We start from the raw sequence: 24,031 nt of genomic DNA, 5'->3' as shown, positions 1-24,031 counted from the left end.
GTCCAGGTAAATTTGAGGTCGGGGTGGAAGGTGTTAGTAAAGTGGATGAACTGTTCAACCTCCTCGTGGGAGCACGAGGTAGCGCCAATACAATCATCGATGTAGCGGAGGAAAATGTGGGGGATGGTGTCGGTGTAGCTGTGGAAGATGGACTGTTCAACGTATCCGACGAAGAGGCAGGCATAGCTGGGGACCATGCGGGTGCCCATGGTTACTCCTTTGGTTTGGAGGAAGTTGGAGGATTGGAAGGAGAAGTTGTTAAGAGTGAGGACCAGTTCAGTCAGTCGAAGGAGGGTGTCAGTGGTAGGGTACTGGTTGGGTTGGCGGGAGAGGCAGAAGCGGAGGGCTTGGAGGCCTTCGTGATGGCAGATGGAAGTGTATAGGGACTGGGTGTCCATGGTGAAGATAAGGCGTTGGGGGCCAGGGAAGTGAAAATCATGTAGGAGGTGGAAGGCGTGGATGGTGTCCCGAACATAGGTGGGGAATTCTTGGACTAAAGGGTACAGGACAGTGTCGAGGTAAGCAGAGATGAGATCGGTGGGGCAGGAGCAGGCTGAGACAATGGGTTGGCCGGGGCAGTCGGGTTTGTGGATTTTGGGCAGGAGGTAGAAACGGGTGGTGCGGGATTGTGGGACTGAGGTTGGAGGTGGTGGAGGTGGTGGATGGGAGATCCCCTGAGGTGATGAGGTTATGGATGCCTGGGAGGAGATGGTTTGGTGGTGGGGGGTGGGGTCATGGTCAAGGGGGCAGTCGGAGGAGGTGTCTGCAAGTTGGCGTCTACTTCAGCAGTGCAAAGATCAGTGCGCCAAACTACCACTGAGCCTCCCTTGTCTGCTGGTTTGATGGGGAGGTTGGGGTTGGAGCGGAGGGTTACGTGTTGTGAGGGTGAGAGGTTGGAGTGGGTGAGAGGGGTGGACAGGTTGAGGCGGTCAATGTCGCGGCGGCAGTTGGATATGAAGAGATCGAGGGCGGGTAAGAGGCCAGCACGGGATGTCCAGGTGGATAGGGTGTGTTGGAGGCGGGAGAACGGGTCGTCAGAGGGTGGGCGAGAGTCCTGGTTGAAGAAGTAGGCGCGGAGGTGAAGGCGGCGGAAGAAATGCTCGATGTCTAGCCGCGTGTTGAACTCATCATCTTCCTGACCTCTCCGTCCCCACCCCCTCTCTGGCCTATCACCCTCACCCTCACCTCCTTCCACCTATTGTATTCGCAGCGTCCCCTTCCCCAAATTCTACCCCCACCCAACTTTTATCTCAGCCCACTTGGCACACCAGCCTCATTCCTGAAGAAGGGCTTATGCCCGAAACGTCGATTTTCCTGCTCCTCGGATGCTGACTGACCTGTGCTTTTCCAGCACCACACTTTTTAAATCTGGTCTCCAGCATCTGCAGTCCTCACTTCCTCCCAGCATCTTCTCAAGGCCAACTAGGGACTGGCTATAAATGCTGGCCAGCCAGCGATGCCCACATCCCAAAAATGAATTTTAAAAGAACTCAATTTTGCCTAGTAATAAAGGAAGGGCTTAATATCAGGTTTTTGATAGGTCACTCAGACTGTTCAGGAGCCACTAAAGCCATGTTCAAAGATTATAGTGAGAATGTAAGAGGAAGGTATAAGACGAGCCAAACAAAGACACGCACGAGAATTCCTAGAAGCATAGCATTCCAACTGGAACCCTATCAACAAACACATAGTTAGACCCCACCTACCACCCCCTAAGAAAAAGAACAAGTGACTTCACCACAGGAAATGACATCACCAACCCAAATAAACCCAAACATATACATAGCAGGAATTTTCAGCATTGCTTCGCGTGAGGCCCACTGACAATGTTTCCTAGTAAGGTAACTAAACGTCTGGAAATGAACCTTTCAGCTCAGTGAACAAACCTACATCCAAAACCTCAACCTGAGCTCCAAATCTTCTCAAAACCGTGTTTTTGTAGAACGTTTTAGTCTTCCAAGATAAACTACATTAAACATCCGTTCCAACCTATTACTGTTTCTTTACACCTTTCAATTCTTAATTGACCAATGCTGCAAGCAGTGTTTGAACCTGATTTTGCATCAAAGGCAACCCTTGAATAGGTGTTAATACTGTAACTAACTCAGAACAATTCCCTCTCCACCGTTGTGTCTCCATAACTCACTTGAGACTTTGAAAATATTGTAGCACTAATTAGCCCTTAGCAACCATCTCTCGGGACCTGAATCAGTTGCAGGACATTGCACAGTTTGCTCCACTAGAATGTCCTTACAGTCTGCTGCTCTTTATCTCTTTGAAATTTCCTTATGGACTAACAATTTCTGTCACGTTGTACTAATGTATGGATTTATACTTTTTTAATACACATTAAATAGGGCTGCTACCGCTTTAAGAGATTTACTGTCAAAACAGTGCTTCCATGAAACTGCACAAACGAATGTGTGGGATTTGTCAAACTGGCAATAGTTTAATGTCCTCTTAAATTTTTATTTAGTACAGGTATAATTGCTCACTTATTTTTTTACTAATATTACTATATTCAAAGACTCTTGATTATGCAAGCTCAGACCATACATTTTAATCCCATCAGAATTTAGCAAGTGTTTAAACCATCTTCTGCTTCCCCAGCACAGATGTCATACAAACCTGTGTACAGTAGATAAAACTGTGTGACAAATTAGTGCTGAAATTTTAAAGTATGTAAAAATTATAAGGCAACTGTAAAACTGTTGATCAACCACCTGATGAAGGAGCAGTGCTCCGAAAGCTAGTGCCTCCAATTAAACCTGGTGTTGTGATTTTTAACTTTGTTCACCCAGTCCAACTGGCATCTAGAAATAAATGAGAAGTCAAGAGCAATTGGATGGCTTTGTGTTGTTAGTACTCAGGAAAACATTCTAGGACTTATTTGGCAACTAAGAATTGGAATCATGATTTATAAAGCATCTTCAAAACTGGGGTGCTCAGGGGGAGGTTTATGCCATTAATTGTTTGGTGAAGGTGTGAATGAAAGTGAAAGAAACACCCAAGCAGTATTTGTTCTATGCAATTGAGGTAAATTGGAGCTCAGAAAAAGAACCAGAAGCAGTTCTATATTGTGGAAGCTAACTGTGAAAAGTTGTGTTGGTGAATAAGTATTGGAATGCAATTTGGAATCCCAGAGAACTTAAGCAGCGTGATTGTATTCTTTTTGGTCAATCATCTAAGCAGTCCATAACAGAACAGTTCTTGAGAAAGAATTTCAAGCTCACATTGGCAAAAGTGCAGAATTGCATTAGGTGGAGAGATTGCTGAGAAATTTGTCGGCTCTCTCTTGGTTGCAGTTGTTATTTGTTCGGTATTCAGTCGGTGTATTACCAATATTTATCTCATGTATTTGACATATTAGAATGAGTTTTATATTAACTTATTACCATTCTAACATTGTTTTGTAATTTAATTGATTGTTCAAATCTGTGGAACTTCATGACTTTATTCTTTAGTAATTCCTGTAGCTCTGTCAATTTGACTATTTTAAGCATTAAGTTACTGGTCCCTAGCCAGACCATAACATAAATTCAGCACTTGTTTCAAGATCATAACAATTAAAAGCCATTTATAATTAGCAATGTGAAAGCCTGCTATATCACATTTGATGTTGGATATCTACACATCAAGCTGGCTGATATATTATGTTGTTCTATCATGCTGAAAATGGCCACATTTATAAAAAGCAAACAATGTGGCAGAAAAAAGATTTCTGGCATGCAACATGCACTAATATAGCAATAATTAACTTACCTAAGTGCATATAGACAGGCAATTTTGCTTGGGCTCTGTACTGCCTACTTGTGGCATCACTATTTGTTAGGAATGATGTGGGTTAATGTTACTTGTCAATTTACCAACTAGCAGTTATCCTGTTGGAATGATGGTATGGCAGGATTGCTTTTGTGTAGAACTGGCTACAAAATTAAGTATTTGTTAATGGAGTAGTTAGATTTCAGGTGATTCTTCTGTTGTGGGTTTGTAAATTTTATACTCTAGTTATACAGATGCTCCTAGAGTGTTACCCTTTGGTTATTGAAGTACCTGAGAGGATAGACCTAGTATTATTCCTGCTCCAAACAACCCAGTAAATCAGTGTTTTACTGGGAGGGTAATCTTAACTGGGAATGAAAACTGTTTGTAGTGCACAGTAAAGTTCTGTGTGATGAGTGAGCTTTACATTTCTGCCTGGGAAAATGTAACAATAAAGCACGCAGAGCCATCTCTGGTTCTTGCCAATCTCCTTACATGGCAAGATTGAATTTGTTACTAGAAAAACAGAGTACTTTAGTAACTTTAGATGTAAACATGATAATGAGGTCCTATGTAGGTCATGAGTGTCTGGACAAAGAAAAATTGACTTTGTGCATTTTGCATTTACAACCACTTCACAGCATGTTAGATTTATTTTGCAGATTGAAGTAGTTTCATATGCCTGTGAATTAGTTAGTATTCATTTAGACCCTGCGTGTTTTTGTACATTTTATAATGAGCGTTATAAAGCAGCTGCCATGCTTGATCACACAGCTATTCTATAAATGTTAACCATTTATCAGCAATCTTGTATTTTTGGACTGATTTCATTACTTATTTTCTGTTTGAAGGTGAAGGTGTGGCATTAAACATAGATTGAGATACAAAGTTTTGTTTTAAACTAGGTGAGTTCCTTAAGTGATGTCTGTTTATTGTAAAATAACATTGTACCGGCAATTCGTGCAGCTTTACTTTTAACAACATAACTGTGGTGATTTAGTCACACCCGAGTTAACCCAACTTAATCCTTTTATAACCAGTTCAGTGAGAACTAGAATCTTTCTGTTGTTCCCATGGTACTTGTTAATTTTAGTTGCTTTGTATTTGAATTACAAGGAATGTGGTGCAGATATCAGGAATGATTATTTTATGATATCAAGATTTGAACCTTCACCTCGCAGATTGCTGCTTTTTCTTATTGAAGTCAAAGTCTGATACTCCATTTCAGGATTTTGGGTATACTTCCCCTTTTGGATATCAGTGTGCTTCATAAGAAAATTTCTTCAAAGCCAATGAATAGGTTTCTGTTGTGGAAAAACACATTCAAATAACTACTCAGCCAATCACAGAAAAAGCTGTTCCTATCACTATGGTCACAACAGTTCACATTCAAAGCAAGGGCGGTTAGCAGAGCTTGCTGGGAAGCTCAGCTGGCCTTATCAACCATGCTTGATACGTACTTTTAACGGCTTCTTGAATTACTGATTTGAAACATTACGGGTTCAAGTTTCAACAGCATTACAGGAATTAACAATGGAGCATGGCAGTGTTCACAGAGTTTCCTTTTGCAACAGATTTTCAAATGTTCTTGACTCTTTTTATCTCACAACATTTGGTAAGATACTGAGACATATATTTTGTTTGTACTGTTCAAGCAGTTGATTATGTTATTGTAAATGTTTAAATGGCAATTCCATGATCACCAGCATTGTGCGACTAGGCAAGTAATGCGCAGATCACGTTTTTTAACTCCTAGTTTTAAAAGTTTTAATGCCAACTTGAACTGTTCACAATAAAACTGAGTATTGATGAAACAGTATGGTTTGCCTTGGGGAATAACAGATTTCTACATTATGAAAACTGAAAGCATTATTATTTTATGATTTTTTAACACTATCCTTCAATTGTCATTCTCCAAGCTATTATTGGAATTGTAAAATGTGATACAGCCTTCATGCATATAATTCAGTTGTGGGTCTGCATGGGTTTCTTCCAGGTGCTTCGGTTTCCTCCCACGGTCCAAAGACGTGCAGGTTGGGTGATTTGACAATGCTAAGTTGCCCATAATGTTCAGGGGTGTATAAGTTAGGTGTATTAGACAAGGGAAATGCAGTGCCATATATTAGGGGAATGGATCAGTGTGGACTTGTTGGGCCAAATGGCCTGTTTCCACACTGTAGGGGTTCTATGAATTGTATTGATAAGGATCATTGGTATTTATGTTTTATCCAGTAAGTGATTTGTATTATGCAATAAACATGTTTAAAAAGCCCACAATCTCATTATTTTGGATGCTGGGCTTTATAGAAATGTTATATAAATGAAGTTTTTAGTATATGATATTATTTTTGAGATTCAAAATTTACATAAATGTATATGATACAAATATAAAAGTTGGTATGTAAGTCACTGAGTAAATGTATAAGAGTAATCGGGTGACTTTTTGAGCAATGTTTGAATGTTCCTTTCAATCTATTTTCAAAAAATAGTTTGTTACAAAATGTAGAATGACTATACACTTAAGCTTCACTGCACACACGAAGCATAAATATTTATTGGATCCCCCATTATAAATTGGACAGAAAAATTAGGATTTTCTTTCTTTACTTTTGCATGGGATCTGAAGTTTTCTAGTGAAATTTTCATTAGATTAGATTAGATTAGATTAGAATAGATTACTTACAGTGTAGAAACAGGCCCTTCGGCCCAACAAGTCCACACCGACCCGCAACTCACCCAGACCCATTCTCCTACATTTACCCCTTCACCTAACACTACGGGCAATTTAGTATGGCCAATTCACCTAACCTGCACATTTTTGGATTGTGGGAGGAAACCGGAGCACCCGGAGGAAACCCACGCAGACACTGGGAGAATGAGCAAACTCCACACAGAGAGTCGTCTGTGGCGGGAATTGAACCCGGGTCTCTGGCGCTGTGAAGCCGCAATGCTAACCACTGTGCTACCGTGCCGCCCATTTATTGCCCATTTCCCAATTGCTCTTGAATAAGTGACTTGCTAAGCTAAGGCCTTGATAGAATAATACCGTGCTATCACATATCTGTCATAGAAACGTGACTTAAAGAAGAACAACGATAACAGTTCAACACTTTTGAATATAGAATTTTCAGGCAGGATAGACAAGGGGATTAAAAAGATGGAGGCATTGTGTTATTGGTTAAATAATCAAATGCAGATCATTGTGGTGATATTTTAAATGAAAGATCAATGTAGCCATATGGATTGATCTCAAACAAAAAAGGCATGCACTCTGCAAATAATGGGAGAGAGTAGGACTGAGAATTACGCAGGAATATTTATAGGTGAATAAACAGTATTTAATAATAGTTATGGCCTTAACTATCCAAATATCACCAGGGGTTTCAAACAGTATGAAAGGCACAAAGTTCTTGAGCAGTACTCAGAATTATTTCAGCAATCAGCAAGCATATAACAAGCTCAAAGGTGTAATTCTGGCTTTAGTTTTAAGAGATTAGGTTGGGCAGGTGAATGAAGTAGCAATGGGTGACCATTTTGGGAGATTGTGGTCATTATATAATTAGATTTGTCATTTTTATAGAAAGGGACAAAAATAGAACAGGAATAACAGTTCTAAATTGGGGGAAGGCAAATTTTGCACAGCTGAGTAGGTCTAGCAAAAGCATGGAGGAAATTTAATGTCAATCAAAAATGAGGTTTATAGGCATAGTGTAGACATTCCCACAAAAAAAGGAGTTCTGCCAAATCTAGGTCCCCAGTTAAGAAGAAGGAAGCAGGGTAAAATAAAGCAGGAAAACAGAGCTTATGACTATCTCAACAAACAATATTTTCAGAAACTTAGACATATTTTAGAATTTACAGGGGTGAGGTGAAAAAGAAAATTAGGACATGAAAAGGTGTTGACTGGTAAAATAGAGGAAAACCCAAGGATGTTTTATCAGTACATTTTATAGCAAGGAAATGAGTAAGAAAAAGATGGGTCTTATTAGAGATATACAAGGTAACTTATGAGTGAATGCAGAAGATGGGGGCAGAGTTCTTAATGAGTATTTTGCCTCTGACTTCACAGCACTGATTATAGACATTCTGGTTGAAGTGGAGATTGTGAAATATTAAGTAAAATAAGCATAATTAAAAAGCAAGTACTGGAGGACTGACCTCTGAGAAAGTGGATAAATCTTCAGGACTGAATCAATTATATCCAAGGTTGTTAAGAGAAGCCAGGGAAGAAACAGCAAATGTCCTGAGGATCATTTTCCAATCCTCACTAGATAGATGTGAAGTAGCAGGAGATTGAAGGCCTAGACACTGTGCCATTATTCAAAAAGGTGTGAGAGATAAACCATATAATTATATAGACTGGTCAGTATGACCTCCGTAATAGGCAAATTGCTAGAGCCATTTTTTAGAGACAGGATTGTGTTACTCAAAAAGATATGGATTAATCAGCATGATTTTGTTAAGACCAAGTCATATCTTACTAACAAATGAATTTTTTAATGGAAGTAACGAACAGCATTGATAAAAGTAATGTAGTGGATATTTTCCATATAGATTTTTAAAATATCTATATGGAAAAATCTAAAGCTCATGTGATTTAGGGAATGTGGTGAGTTGGATCCAAAATTGACTCTGACTCTGACAGGGAACAAAGGGTAATGGTTGATGTTTTCGCAAATGGTAAGAAGTTTCAACTGTACTATGTCGTTCTGAATTGGGTCCCTTGCTGTTTGTGGTATATATGAATTATTTAGATTTAAATGTGAGGTGAGAGACTGGGGTGTTTGTAGGTGACAAAACACTAGTTGGGTAGTTGATAGTGAAGAGGATGTCTGTTGCCTGCAGGTTTTGTTAAACAGGCAGATACGTATCAAGTGGAACTCAACCTGAAGAAGTGGATTTATACATTTAGGCAGGGCAAATAAAACAAGGGAATGTACATGGAAGGTATTGGGACGGTTAGAGGAAGTGAGAGACCTTGAAGTGAACATTTACAGGTCCCTGAAGGTGGCGGAAATGGTAGATAAAGTGTATAGAATGCACACTGGATGCTTTTATTCATTGTGTAAGTTATTGAGAAGGGGTGTTATCCTCTAACTGTATAAGACACTCACTAGGTTACAGCTAGTGTTTTGTGTGCAAATCTGGTCAGCACAATGCAGGAAGGATACAATTGCTATAGTGAGAGAATGTAACCATTGACTCTTGTCATTATATGGCATTATCATCATTGAATCTCACACTATGAATACTCTGGGATCAGCATTACATTGACCAGAAACTGGAAGGGCATTAAAATATTGTGGCTACGAGAGCAGGTTGGAGATTAGGAATTCTGCAGCAAGTAACTACCCTCCTGTCTCCCCAGTGCCTAGTCACTATCTACAAGACACAAGCAAGGAGTGTGATGAATGCTGTATGGTACTGTGCTACATCAGTGCTCCATCTGCAACAGTTTATGTGGCAAATACACTGCAAATGCTGTGAGCAATTGGCTATGTGAGAAAGTCAAAGGGAAGCAGTCCTTACTGGTCATACTTCTACCAGGGCCATGGTGGAATGAACCGTAGGCCTCCTTAATCTGTGGTTTTAGTGCCTGGACTGCACTGGCAGGGCTGTTCCATGTAGTCCAGAAAGGGCGAGTCACATCACTGTGCCTTGCTGTGCCATTCCCAACTGGAGCTGACAAAGGAATTGTCCTGAATGCAAACAAAATGAGCGATCAACAGCAATCTTCTAAGGACAGTGATTAGGAGGGCCATCCAAGAAAGCATGACATAATAATACATGTTCAAGCTAGAACTTCCAACGATAACCTTGTGAAACCTACTTCCAAGATGGAAGAGCTGAATTTGGATTTAATTTTGTTTTATTTTACTATTGTTAGTAAATTGCAAGCAATCCCTGCTTATTGCAAATAGCAATTGTATCTTGTTATTTCTGATCTATTCTGTTCCTGAATAAATTACCCATTATCCATCAGATTGTTTGCTTGATATATAAGAAGTTCCACTTTCTTATTGCATGCACACATTACGTATCCTTCTAACTATTAGAAAAAGCAGACACTGAAGCAGTGCATTAAATCACATGGCACTAAGGTTAGGTAGGTGTTGAGGGTTCCATCAGGATAATTTATCTGACTAACAAAGGCAAAGTGTATAGATGCTGAAGATGTTTTTTGGTCCTCTTTTTCTGGTACATGGTGAGCTGCATTATGCTGTTTCCTGCTGTCAACCAAATTAGAAAAATTAATCAATATTGCTTCCAGTTTGCATCTCTTTTCTCACCTTCATTGGATCCATCTTTTGACTCCTTTCTTCCATTTTCACTTCTCTTGTGGTCTTGAGGTTCAAGTCCATAGCTCCCTAAACTGGCCAAACAAGTAGATGTCGTGGTAAAGAAGGCTTTTGGCATGCTTACCTTTATTGATCAGGGAATTGAGTACAAGAGTCAGGATGTCATGTTGCAGCTTTATAAGACTTTGGTTAGACCACAGCATTCCATTCTGGTTGCCACGTGGAGGCTTTAGAGAAGGTGCTGAAGAGGTTCACCAGGATGCTGCCTGGATTAGAGGGTTTGAGTTATAAGAAGAGGCAAGAAAAACTCAGGTTGTTTTTCTCTGGAGCAATGGAGGCTGAGAGGACACTTGATAGAAGTCAATAAAATTGAGAGATGCATCGATAGGGTTGACTGTCAGAATCCTTGTCCCAGAGTTTAAATGCCTAATACTAGGGGGCAGGTATTTAAGGTCAGAGGGAGAAAGTTCAGGAGAGGTGAGGGTTTTTTTACGCAAAGAGCAGTAAGCGGCTGGAGCATACTGTCAGAGGCAGTGATGAAGGCAGATATGATAGGGGCGTTTAAGAGACTTTTAGATAAGCGTGTGAATGTGCAAGAAATGGAGGGTTGTGGACCAAGGACAGGGAGAAGGAATTAGTTTAATTTGGTGTCATATTCAGCACAACATCGCGAGCCAAACGGCCTGTTCCTATGCTGTACTGTTCTGTGTTCTCTTTCCTTTCTTGGGGATAGGCTATCCAGTAATATCCATTTCCAAACCTTCTAACTTGCGAAATTAGCTTGTTTATAACTTTCTCAGATTGTGTCTGTTCACCCACTATCTCTACCTCTACTGCATCTGTTTCTATAAACACACCTTCCACATAAGTGCTTATGACATTTCTTCCTTTTTCCTCAACCAAGGATTCCTCTTACAATGGCTGACAGGTTGATTATGCTGAGGACCCCATGTCCTGCACTTCTGCCCTTATTCCTTCACTTTGCATCCAGAACTACAACGTTTCATCCCATCCAACTTCAGCATTCCCTCTGAGACTTTACACTCCTCAATCATTCGTAGCATCTGTAATCTGCTCTTGGCTCACCTCACCTCACCCCACCCCAACCCCCAATCCCCAATCCATCACGAAACCATCCCATATAATTGCAGAAGGTGTAATGTTACCACCTGGTTTCCTCCCTCCTCACTGACCAAGAACTTGAAAATACTTTCCAGGTGAAGCAGCAATTTATATGTCCTTTCTTTCAATCTAGTCTACTGTATTCACTGTTCACGGTATTTGTTCTTTTACGTTTGTGAAACTTAATGCAGACTGGCTGCTCTGCAGAACACTTCCACTCAGTCTACAAGAATGCCCCTGTCCCTTGCTTGCCATTTCAATATACCATCTTGCTCTCTCACCAATATTTCAGTCCTGGGCCTGCAGTGCTCTAGTGCAGCCCAACCATAGCTAGAGGGACTGCACCTGATATTCTGCTTAGGCATTTTCATGGCTTTCAAAATTGAGTTCAACAGTTTAAGGCCATTTGATTGCCTTCTCCTCCCATCTGTGTTAAGTTTGTGTAAGTTAGCTATCAGTACAGCTGGCTATTTTCTGTTGCTAGCATCTGTCATTAACATTTTCTCTTCTGTACCAGCATGAATACTCTAGAACGAACATATATTTTCATTTTTCTTTATTGCATTTTGTCCCACACTCCAAAATAGTGTTGTACACAAGACTACAATAGGAGTTGCTACTTGTTTGGAAACAAATGTGAGATCTTTTGTCAGCTGTGTTTACACTGGTGCTTTTTTTTCCAAGCATTGGAGGAAGAGGTTGAGACCCAGTGGCACCATGGACATATAATCAGAGTGAACTGGAGACGATTGTTGATTATAATTTCAATTTGGATCAGTTTTATTGACCAAGAGTCTTCAGAATGACAATAACTCTCTTATTGGCTCCTGGGCAGATAGACAGCTTGTGTGTGAACATTACAGAGACAGAAGGTCTCTGATTGCAAGATGCAGCTTCTTCCTTTTCCTCTATAGTGAAGGAACCAAGAACTGAAAAGATAGCTAGTCCCTACCATCATTCGCAAAAGCTGTTGCCTCTAACCAGTGACTGAAAGAGTAACAATTAACATATGAGCTGCCCTGTGTCTTTAACAAAGAACTGAAAGGATTTTGATACAAATGTCCAAGATCACTAGATCTTGGAAGAAGCAAGAGAGGCACCTCGTTGAATGTTATGGACTGATACAATTGAAGTGTGTTTCCATAATGTTTTTCTTCCATCCATAAATCGTTTTCGTCATGTGGCTGGATCTATCTGCACATGTGTATAGGGGTTTAAGAAGTGATTAGAGTTTCAGCCAATAAAATTATATGTTGATGATCCATGTTTTTATTTGTGTTTAGAATTTATTTCTTTATAATAAATGTTAAGTATCGAAACCTTGTTAGTAATTTTGTTAACCTGAGTCCATCAGACGGGTAAATTGCGCAACTTGATTAAATACTTAAGTTCTGTGACTACCCCAGGGGCAATGCGTCTCATGTATCAGTGCACTTTTCCTGAGTGAGGCATGCCAATTTGCTTTGCCTTTTGCTCTGGGGCATCTTTCCAAAAGTTAATTGTGGATCAGTGTGTACAAGAGTCTTCAGCATGGCAACTCGTTGCTTGAATCCTGGGCAGAAGGACAACTTGTGTGCGAACATTACAGATTCAAACTCCTCTTATTCTATCGGACCTGCGTTTTTTTTTACACCTTTCTATTTTGTATTATACCTGACTGTTGCACTGTGAAATTGCACATGATATCCAATAAGTTGAGAGAAATCCTTGGGAATCTCTGTGATCCTTCTATCATCTACTCCCATTCACTCTTTTTGGAGGTATGCAAGCACTGCTAATTTACCCTGAAATGCTTGAGCATCTTTTTAAGGCAGAGTTGAACCTGTGAGAGGCAGTATCTTGTGCAGTTTTTCTCAGTAGACCAATGAATTATGAAAGACAGTGGATATGCGAGCTGCCCGTTGTTTCACACGGATGATCCCTGGAATGATAGGCCTAACGTACGATGAACGGCTGAGGATCCTGGGATTATATTCATTAGAGTTTAGAAGGTTGAGAGGAGATCTGATAAAAACTTAGAAGAAAATGCATGGCTTAGAAAGGGTAGGGGCTGGGAACTTGTTTCTGTTAGGCGAGGAGACTGGGACCTGTGAACACAGCCTTAGAAATAGAAGGGGTGAATTTAGAACAGAAATGAGACATTTCTTCAGCCAGAGAGTGGTGGGCCTGTGGAATTCACTTGCCATGGAGCGCAGTGGAGGTTGGGATGTTAAATGTCTTCAAGGCAGAGACTGATAAATTCTTGGTCACGCAAGGAATTAAGGGCTACGGTGAGAGTGCGGGTAAGTGGAGTTGAAATGCCCATCAGCCAAGATTGAATGGCGGAGTGGACTTGATGGACTTCGACTCCTAAGTCTTATGTCTTATCTCTCAGCCTTGAGAGAGTACAACCCCATGAAAGGCTGATACATAGAATGAACTTTTCCCTCGAGATTTATGGATTCAGCACTGATTCTGTATTTTCTTTCACAAGATAAGTGTGCACAAGCCAGATCTTAGCACAATCCTTTGCACATTGTGTTTAGCCACAATGGTTCAAAGGTTTTTAATATCTGAGGCTATCTAGAATCAAGAAGTTGGTTTCCTTCCTGAGTGATGACCAACATTTGACCACTAGGACTACTTTCATCCTTGGTATGTCTAAAGAGGCTGTTCATTTGACATGGGTATGATCAAGCGGGTAAGGCAGAAAAGATTACACCAGAACAGATATATATTCACTTGCATAGTTAAAATATGTTCACAAAAATAAGATGTTATTAACAATGACTCATCACCCATATCAGCTATGTGCCTTCAATATTATTTTCTTCCTCTCTGTGAATATGTCTGCTGTTGTCCTACTGGCCATGGCAGAGGTGGAGGAAGCTTGCTCTGAGGTTGACCATGGTGGCCTCAAAGACTTGACAGCCATCTCTGGTGCCTTTTTGGCCTAGAAGACCCAGGTTGGTTGAGTCTTCTGCCCAAATGTAAGCTCACACTCTTTGGCTTGAATTCTACAGGCTTTGCCGTCATAGACAGTGGGGAGGTGCAAGAGCCAAGCACTACTGGAATGTTGTGAGAAGAAGCTTTTGGGTGTCCTGTGTGTGGTTCCTTGTCCATAGGTGATTGTTTATGTCACCAGGTCTCTAAGAGGAAGGGACACTTGCATTGGGATCAAAGTCCCTCATTCCCTCTCTCATCTTCTCATTGATACTGAGTATCTATTGTTAGAGAGAGAGTGCAGATCTGCATGTGTATCCAGCAGACAGAATGACCTGAACATAGGTGTGCTCAACAGTCATCAATCTGACCATACAGACAACAAGGCACATGCACATCAAAGTCAGAATGGTACTGATAATGTTGATGAGCACCTCCATCCTTCGATGCATCTTTCTATGTGCCTCTGACAAACCTATCTGCTGTTCCTTGTATCTGTTCTTACATTACAATGAAGTCATTAATGTCTGAGGACATGGAATCACCTTCTGCCTAGGCAGAGCAGTTGCCTGAGATTGGGGGATTTCTTCCACTATTATTGGAGATGCATAACTGATCTACTCAGATTGTACTCCTGAGTCTAATCTAGATAGAGAACCTACCAAAGTGAAGGTTGGTTGGCCACTGCGGTATCCTGTGAGCAATTGTGCTGTTCTGTGCCTCACTGAGAATTTTCTCCTTATGTGGTATGAGGAGCCTGATGTCTGCCACTTTTTGAGCCCACCAATTTCACTCCCTCAGTTGAATTTTGGAGTAAATGTTCCTTCAGTGAAACAAAGGAAGGGGGTATGTTGAAAGTGGGTGGAAGGCCAGGTAGTAGAATTGCAGGAGCAGGTGAAGTGTCCTCTGACTGGAAAAATAGAGGGCAGGAATGATAACCTGGGTGAGTGGACTGGTGCATGCAATTCTATAAGCCTTGGTAAGAGGCTTGTGCATTGAGCTAGAGTGAGTGGAGGCACCATGTTTGTTAGGTAGCAGAAAGAAGATGGTGACACTTAATCTCGTGGAGTGCACGAGACCTTCTTCCTGCACTGTTGCGCATCCTGCTTCACTTGAGATACAGTACTGACCCAGGCAGCACTGTGGATCCAGGTTGGCCTGGTCTGGTAGCATGGCTTCCTTTGGCATGGAGAAGGACTAACTACTACTTCACCTCATCAATCAGCACATTTTAAGGTCCATGTTTGTGAAACAGGGGAATGAAGCTTGCTGTCCTCTGGGACATGACAGTGTTATGCTATAAGAGTGATGGAGTTACTTGCATGCAACATCTGAAGTCGTGTGCAGCTTTAGACATGTTGTCAGTACATGAACAGGAGTGACAAAAGCGTCTGCCTCTCCTGCCGCACAATTCCTTGAAGAACACTCTAGCTCTGTTGTATAATTAACAAGGTGAAGAGTGGAAACTTTGATGAGAAAAGTCACTTCAAGCTATGACAGACTACTCAACAAAACACTTGAACTGAATATGGGAAAATTCCATTCGCAATCTTGCTACTAATGTTTCTGCAGGAGACTTCTGTATGGTGAGCTTGAGACTGAACTTGGAGTATTTGATGGAATTTCAATTATGTAATCCTTTTGAATCTTTTATTATAGGCCTGCTGTCCTAGTCAATCATAACAACCCCCCTTCTGTCCTCCTTTGGGTCTACAAGTCCTGACATTGGCTTTTAGAAGCCACGCTCATGTACAATTCAGAAATCTTGAAGTCTGTTTTTATTTTGTGCAACATGACAAACAATAAAGTTTGCATGCTCTTTTTTATGCGCTTCCACAGAAAACTTTGAACTGGTTTTGAGGTAACATTCAGAATTACGATTAGTAAATTTTTATCATAATCTGTTACTAACGATGGCATTGCTACCTAATTTGGAAATAGTAAGTCTCTGCATGCATTAATCCTTGTGAAAGTGAGGTATATGCACCTCTATCTGTTACACTGGCAAGTGAATGTAGTGTACCATTCTTGTGACCTCATAATTCTGGTCTTCACAATTCCTCAGATGTATCCGGAATTCTTCAAAATCCATTAGTGATGTCATTGACCTCAAGCGGTGGGTAAAAAAAAATGATAAAGCAGAAAGAAAATTAAAATACGTAATGTTAAGTAGTCTGGAAATAGCTCACTGAATGTTACTAGAGGAGAAAAGAAGAGGATAAGAATGTGAATTTATGAACTGATTTGATATTGTGCCTTATTCTCTGGGTGTCCTCAACAGCTTCATAATCAGTAGATTACTTCTGAAGTGCAATTCTGGTGCGCAGGCAATTAGTGTCGAACAAGATTTTGCATATAACAAATGTAATAAATGTTTTCAGTGATGGTTGAGGAAACAATTCAGTGCTAGAAACTAGGGTAGGTTCTTGCTATTTTATGACCTGTATTTTCTTGAAATACTGGAGTAGACATGTGAGACCTTGGATTTAATGTTCATCTGCAAACTGTCCCTTTCACAAAGCTACAGACTCTTGTTGGCAGACACCTTGAAGTTCTATGTGCATGGGTTCTAAAGAGCTTGAACCAATAATCTTATGAATCAAATGAGAATACTGTGAACAGTGCTGAGAAGATATCAGGCTCACAGGTCGTCTGTGAATGCTTAGTCGTTGAGTATGACTTATATTCAAAACTTTGATCAATAGCTTTTTATGCACTAGGGAATGTAGGAATAGAGCAGGAATATTATAAGTGAGGTACAAGATCCGATTTTAATAAGTGGTACAACAGGCTGTAGGGACAAGTTCTTGCTGCCATTTCTTGCATTGCAGACGAGGAGGGTGAACTGAAAGGACAATCTTTTTCTAAAATGAAGAACTCTTGAATCTTTACTTAGCATTATAAAGAACAATGAGGTCATTAAAATTGATGCAGCATTTTACAGTTTAATTAATTAATGTCTCTAACAGGACAACTGAAGCTATCTGTTCATCTTCAAGATGGGGCACTTGCTGTTCATAGTAAGTTTGCAAATGTTAAAGATGTCTGAAGGGAGAGTTGCATGTTTTTTTGAATGTAATTTATTGTAGGTAACGTGAGAAACTGAAATAAACTTTTAAAATTAAAAATAAACATACAACTCTAAGTGAATTTTAAATAGCTCATTTTGAACATATGACTTAATTATTACAAATATAAATTTATTTAATTGAATATGAAAATTATATTTACACAGAATTTGAAATTGATTTGGACAGCTTAAACTAAACAGAAATAAATTATCATTGAACAATGTAAAAACGATTTTGGTCTATCTTTGGTAATATCTATATTAATTTGCAACAGTTAAGGATTGTAGCATCATTTTTGGAAATTGTGTTGTTTAAAGTTACGCTGCCTTTGGCTCTTTGATACAACAACTTATTTTCATATCTCGGAAGGGTAGTTATATTGCAACATTTTGTTCTCTAGTTATGGAAGCAAAAGGACTTCTGGGAAGAGAATACCGCCCTTGTGATTCTTATGCAAAGGTAAAAATTCTGACTTTTTATTTTCATCATGGACCGTTTGAAATTGTCTTAATCTGAGAAAATTACAACTAAGTCAAATAACCCTTATTATTTTAGAGCAGTTAATTGGTCAAGAATCTGTTAAGTGGATTATTTTGTGTTAATTTTAATACGTGAAAGAGATGAACAGTTCAAGTATGCCATTTTCTCTTCTGTAACTGAAGTATGTATTGCCCAAAATAGGAATCTAAATAAAACTGAAAATGTATGTTTGAAAGTTAACTAATAACATTACCTTGTTTTATGCCAGGAGAAAGTGAGGACTGCAGATACTGGAGATCACAGTTTAAAAAGTACGGTGATGGTAAAGCGCAGCTGACCAGGTAGCATTCAAGGAGCAGTAGAGTCGATGTTTTGAATATGAGCTCTTCATCAGGAATGAGCTCACGTTTAAAACATTGACTCTCCTGCTCCTCGGATGCAGCCTGACTGGCTGTGCTTCTCCAACACCATACTTATGTTTTATGCCTTTGAACTTGCTTGTTCTAATGTATATGATAATAACAGATTATGATTATTTTGATGTCCATTTTATAGCAGATTGACTGAAACAAAATATACTCTTATAATTTTCTTGATTCTCACTTTTCTTGTACATGTTCTCTCCTTTGTCTTCACCCTGCCCTAATAGTTACGCATTTTGTTGTGTCTATCGCTTGCATCATTACTGAGTTCTATTTTGTGGTGTAATTACTTTTACATTGCAAATTGCAAGTCATTTAACAAACACAGTCTATTGTACCAAGTCTATATCATACATCTAAGTTGGTTAGATTGACAGAGACTGTTGTGTTGGCATCAAGGGCCTTAGTTCCTCTTCATTACAAATACGGTACCTGATGCCTGTTTTAACCACATTTACAAAATTTATTAATGACAAGTTGCAACATGCCATTGCGGTTGATATTCTTAGGCACTTGACAGCCAAACCAACAGTCTTTAAAAAAATTCTTAAAGGTATAATGTGGAGTGAGAAAGAAAAATCTGCCTCCTCCTGAACCCAAATGAAATTTGTGAAACTTCGTTTGTCACCACTTAAGCACAGACCAATTTTTAGGCCAACAATTCTGTTTGCGTGATTAACATCTCTTTTGATTCTTTCTGCTTCCTTTCCATTTTGTTCTTGACTTTTCAGCCTAACTAATTTACCGTATTTGTTTTCTACTTTCAGACTTGAAGGATAAACACCAAAATATTATAATCAATTACCTTTCTTGCTATGGTGCTGATTAAATTGCAGGTTTTTCTTACTGTAAGATACCCACTTCCAGATAGAAATGTTTCTTCACTCTTCCCTCATAAGAGATTTATACACCACAGATTGGGCTGGTGGCTTGTCTTCACACTGCCGTCAGTGTTCTAATGTCTCCTTTGTGTCCCTGTGACCAGAACAGGATGGAAAGTGTAATCTGAAAAAGTACTGCACGGTTTGGCTGCTGCTTCCTTTCACTGATATTCAGTTCCTTAGACTCTTGTATGCTTCAATGTTGTTAACTTTCTTGAATGATGATATCGATTGATTGAACATGTTAGCGGTGAATTTAATGAGATTTCTAGGACTCCCTTGAACCACATCCTTTTGTTAATTCAGTTTCTTTCATAGATTATCCCATACTTTTCTTTCTCCTTCCTGTGCTTTGCACTTGTCATGGTTCAGTTTCAACTGTCATTGATTTTTTTTGCTTTATTTTTTCAAACTTGCTGGGTTCTTTTAGAGCTGTCTTTAATTTTGAGCTGTCTCAATTTGTTCAAGTGTCATTCCCAGATGGTTCTAATGTCAGATTTTATTTGGTATTGTCGTATTTGACCATTTTATATTGAGGCTTTGAATCCAGAACATCTATGTGAATGAGAAATAGTAGAGACCCAAATCCAAGCTCTGTAGCACTTCACTTAGTATGTTTTCTTATCTTGATAGAACTCCGTTAAAAGATACACTTTTTATTTTTAGGTTTGGTTTATTGTCTAGTTAACTTCAGTTAAGTTTGAATGTTTCCCTCTTTAAAGTTGTCAATGGTACCTGACTGTGATCGTGGACGTAGACAGAAGACGAAGACTGTGCCAGATTGCAAGAATCCAGTATTTCATGAACATTTCATTTTGTGAGTATTTAAATTGTTGCTAATGTCTCAAGAAAACATGCAGCTTACAGCTGTGGAATTTGATAAATAAACTTTGTCATACTTAAGGCTTAGGGAAATCCTAAGGAAGATGTTTGTTCTGAGTTATTTCCAGTCTTTCTTTCTTCCATATTTTGTCCCATAATACTATTTCAATTGAATATTTCTGCATTATAATGTACTCTGCCCTTTCTGCTCACTGCAATACAAAATATCCATTTCCATCTATCATTATTGGCAGGTAAACATTAGAATGCAGCACCTGTGTACACGAACATTGTATTAGGTGTCGTATTCTCTGCGTACTCCTGGAAATAAGTGTGGGTTATCAATGACAAGAATAATTTGCGTGTGAAATATGTTTTTGGTGTCATGACATTGGCTGACTAGTCTTCTTTCCGTCACTGCATGAATACTGCATCACAATTATTCTGTTAAAATGTTTCTCAATCAATTGTCACCTTTATATGTTTACTGAAAGTATCAGGGACAGAGTCCATTTTGGATAAGTTGAGGAACGTTTGAAGAGTTAGTTTATAGATAAATGCTGTAGGACTCCAATAGTGGGGAGAGACGAGGGCAAATCTGCAGAAAAATTGCAAAAAAATACAAATGTCACAGAGATTTGATTATGAGGAACTTCATTTACCCTGATATAGACTATGATTGTACTAGTGTAAAGGTGAAGGCAAGGGAAGAATTCCTGAAACATGTCAAGAGATCAGTGTATTTTCATCCAAACTCAGAAAGATGGAATGCTGAACTTTGTCATGCTGAATAAAGTGAGAGGATCATAGTATGACATTTAGTACCATGAAGTATAAGAGTAAATGGAGGTACAGTTGAACAGGAATGTACTATTAATGGTCTGGAATCAAACGTTAGTAAGAAAAAGAGCAATTGACAGTGGGAGACCTTCAAAGAAGAGATGTTTTAAATACAGAGAAAATTATGTTTGTATGAGGAGAAAAGGAATAACATCCAAAGAAAGCGAGTTTTGAGAAGATTTGTAGCTCAGGTTGTAGTTCTGGATGTAGGTTTGCTCGCTGAGCTGGAAGGTTAATTTCCAGATGTTTTGTCACCCTACTAGGTAACATCTTCAGTGGGCGTTCAGAGAAGCACTGTTCATGATTCCTGCTTTCTATTTATATGTTTAGGTTGGTGATATCATTTCCTGTGGTGATTCCATTTCCTGTTCTTTTTCTCAGCGGATGGTAGATGGGGTCTAACTATCCAGAAACACATAGAGTTAGATCCCCAACTACCACCCCCTGAGAAAAAGAACAGGAAATGGCATCACCACAGGAAATGACATCACCAACCCAAACATATAAATAGAAAGCAGGAATCAAGAACAGTGCTTCGCCTGGAGGCCCACTGAAAATGTTACCTAGTTGGGTGACGAAACGTCTGGAAATTCACCTTCCAGCTCAGTGAGCAAACCTACATTCGGATCCAAAGAGAGCTTTCTGAGCATCTTATGCCACAGGGGTTAAAATGAGATCAAAAAAGGAATCTTTTAATGATCTTTAATCATTGTTAGGTTTATAATACAACAGAGTCTAAGCAGAATGTAAAAAGTGCACAAGAGGTTCAAAAAAGAGAATCCGAAGAGAAAGGGGATAATGGATTAGTGGCCAATGTAAGAGGAAATCCTAAAGTATTTTGAATATTAAAAGCATAGCCAAAGAGAGGCTGAGGTCAAAAAAGTGTTTATTGTGGCAACAGAAGACATAGCTGAGATACTGAATAATTACATTGCCTCCGCTTTGCTGGAGGAGTGAGTGCTACCAACATAGCAATAATAGTGAGACAGTACTGATAACAGTTGGGATAAAAGTAGATAAAAAATGATATTATTATAAAAGTTGGCGGTCCTCCAAGTAAAAAGTGGCTGAGTCCAGATTGGATGTGTTTCGTTTTGCTTTTGAGAAAAAGAATCTGGCTTGGGGGAACAAGGGAGGCACAAGACACCACATCTGTGGATCAGACTTGGTCGACTGTTGGGGATTTTCCTGCTTTTAATTTTCATATGTTCATACTTCTTGACCGTTAATAAACATGTCACAGCTTGTGCTAGGAAATCATTGGCCTTGGTTGGTATGCCTTATGGCAGGCCTTTTTCTCATTGTGAGAAAGGAGACAAAACCCAGAAAGGCAAACATCTGCAGCAGGTGGTTTTTGTTTCATTTAGGCTGTAGTAAGATGGTCCGATGGCAAAGATCGAAGTGATTGGAATATAAGAGGAAGTAGACTACTTAAGTGTGATCTGAAACAGTTTAGCAATTCATCTCGATGTTTGGCTCACCAAGTGTTTATGTAGTCCATCTTCAGAGAGATTCAAAACATACATATGAGAAAATGTTAACTGTACAGTTCTGGTCACAAGGGGGTGCTGTTACATCTGAATTATGGTATTGTCTCAGTAGATACAAAGTTATAGTCCAACAGGTTTATTTGAAGCACTAGCTTTCCAAGCGCTGCTCCTTCAGGTGGTTGTGGAGTATAAGATCATAAGACACAGAATTTATAGCAAAAGTTTACAGTGTGATGCAACTAAAATGATATATTGGAAAAGACCTGGATTGTCTGTTAGTAGATATGGGTATTAAGCCACTTCCTATGTGAGGCAAAATACTCCAACCACTTATAGAAGCCACTGACATGTGTGCACATGAATTAATAAGATACAACTCGATATCTATTTTGTCTCTTCTTTGTTTTATTCAGTGTAATATGTTCTTATTATTTCCACTTCAGTTTGTACTCTTAGTTGCAAACAACGGCTAGCGTGATAATCCTTTAGGAATTACAATGCAACTTCTTATTTAAATAAAGAAGAAGAATGTTTTGACGTAGTTAAATTTGAGGCAGGTGCCACGCATTAGACTTTGCCCCAGGAATTTTATTTGTTTCGATATGGCGATATGTTACTACAGTTTTAAAAATGTTAGCTGGAAGTTAACCTTTGTAATAATATAATTTTTAAAATCTATTTTTATCCTAATTGATATCAGTACTGTCTCACCTTTTCTGTTTTTAAATAAAAAGGCACAGCAAGTGACCATTTTCTCCCTCAAGTCAATTAAAATCATAGCTGATTTGATTTAGGCCTTAATTCCACTTTCCTACCCTGAGCCCTTCCTGAAGAAGGGCTAATGCCCGAAACGTCGATTCTCCTGTTCCCTAGATGCTGCCTGACCTGCTGCGCTTTTCCAGCAACACATTTCCATCTCTGATCTCCAGCATCTGCAGACCTCACTTTCTCCTCAAAGATTTCAACCTACTGCGAATCCTCTTACAAGGATGCCTTCCTTGAAGAAGCTCTCTTTCTCCCTCTACAAAGGTTTCAGTGAGTCCCTCTCTCACTGCACCCCCCAGGTCATCCCATTCCTGAAGAAGGGCTAATGCCCGAAACGTCGATTCTCCTGTTCCCTAGATGCTGCCTGACCTGCGCTTTTCCAGCAACACATTTCCACCCCTACCCTGAGGCACCCTTGCAGTGATGTTCTGAGGCTGAGATTATTGACCTCCAGCAGCTAAAACTGTATTCTCTTGTGCTAGGAATGATTCCAAACAGTGGACAGTTGTAAAATAAAATCACAAATTGCTGTTTAAACTCAGCAGGTCTGGCAACGTCTTTGGAGAGAAAGCAGAGTTAATGTTTTGAGTCTGGTGACTACTGTTTTCCAATTGTCATGTTGAGGCCAGTATTGTGAGTTTACTGGAACAACCTAGGTAGGGATGTATCCATTTTGGAGCTCAAGTGAGAATGCTGTCAGGTCACGTAGTTTGAGTATTGAGTGCCTTTTACCTTTTATTGATTTTTGCAAGGATTGAATTGAGTTGACTGAACACTGCCATCTGTGACACTGGAGTCCTCTGGCAGATTCAATTATTCATTCATCTCCTTTGCTTGAGACAGTTGCAATAGCTTTAGCTTTTTAATTTTCCACAGATATTAGCGAGTTGACAAGACTTGTAGCTCAAGTTGAGGTTCTGGAAGTAAGTTTGCTCGTTGAGCTGGAAGCTTCATTTTTAGACATGTCATCACCATTCGAGGTAACATCATCAGTGAACCTCCGATGAAGCACTGGTGTTATGACCCACTTCCTGTTTGTGTAATTAGGTTTCCTTGGTGGTGTCATTTCCTGCTCTTTTTCTTAGAGGATGGTAAATGGAGTCCAAGTTGGTGTTTGTTAGAGTTCTGGTTGGAATGCCATGCTTCTTTGAATTC

General features: G+C 39.5%; 1 protein-coding gene across 8 annotated transcripts in view; it reads left to right on the top strand.

Annotated features, from left to right (window-relative positions):
- LOC122564798 (regulator of G protein signaling 3) overlaps window positions 1–24,031 on the top strand; it is a 289,256-nt gene that overhangs the window by 45,637 nt on the left and 219,588 nt on the right. For 5 of the 8 annotated variants that reach the window (XM_043720037.2, XM_043720031.2, XM_043720040.2 and 2 more), the window contains 3 exons: window positions 17,075–17,125; window positions 17,577–17,635; window positions 19,682–19,776. In XM_043720037.2, coding sequence (XP_043575972.2) covers window positions 17,075–17,125; window positions 17,577–17,635; window positions 19,682–19,776 — 205 coding nt within the window. Of the gene's footprint in view, window positions 1–5,184; window positions 5,378–17,074; window positions 17,126–17,576; window positions 17,636–19,681; window positions 19,777–24,031 lie in introns of those variants that run through there. The other 3 variants (XM_043720035.2, XM_087998480.1, XM_087998481.1) reach the window with 3 other exon arrangements.

The sequence above is a fragment of the Chiloscyllium plagiosum genome, unplaced genomic scaffold (genome assembly GCF_037043375.1).
Source record: "Chiloscyllium plagiosum isolate Xiang-an unplaced genomic scaffold, Cpla_swu_hap1 HiC_scaffold_21, whole genome shotgun sequence".
Classification (NCBI taxonomy): Eukaryota; Metazoa; Chordata; class Chondrichthyes; order Orectolobiformes; family Hemiscylliidae; genus Chiloscyllium; species Chiloscyllium plagiosum.
Note: the sequence above shows the minus strand (reverse complement) of the source record. Positions and strands in the feature narration are given on the sequence as shown.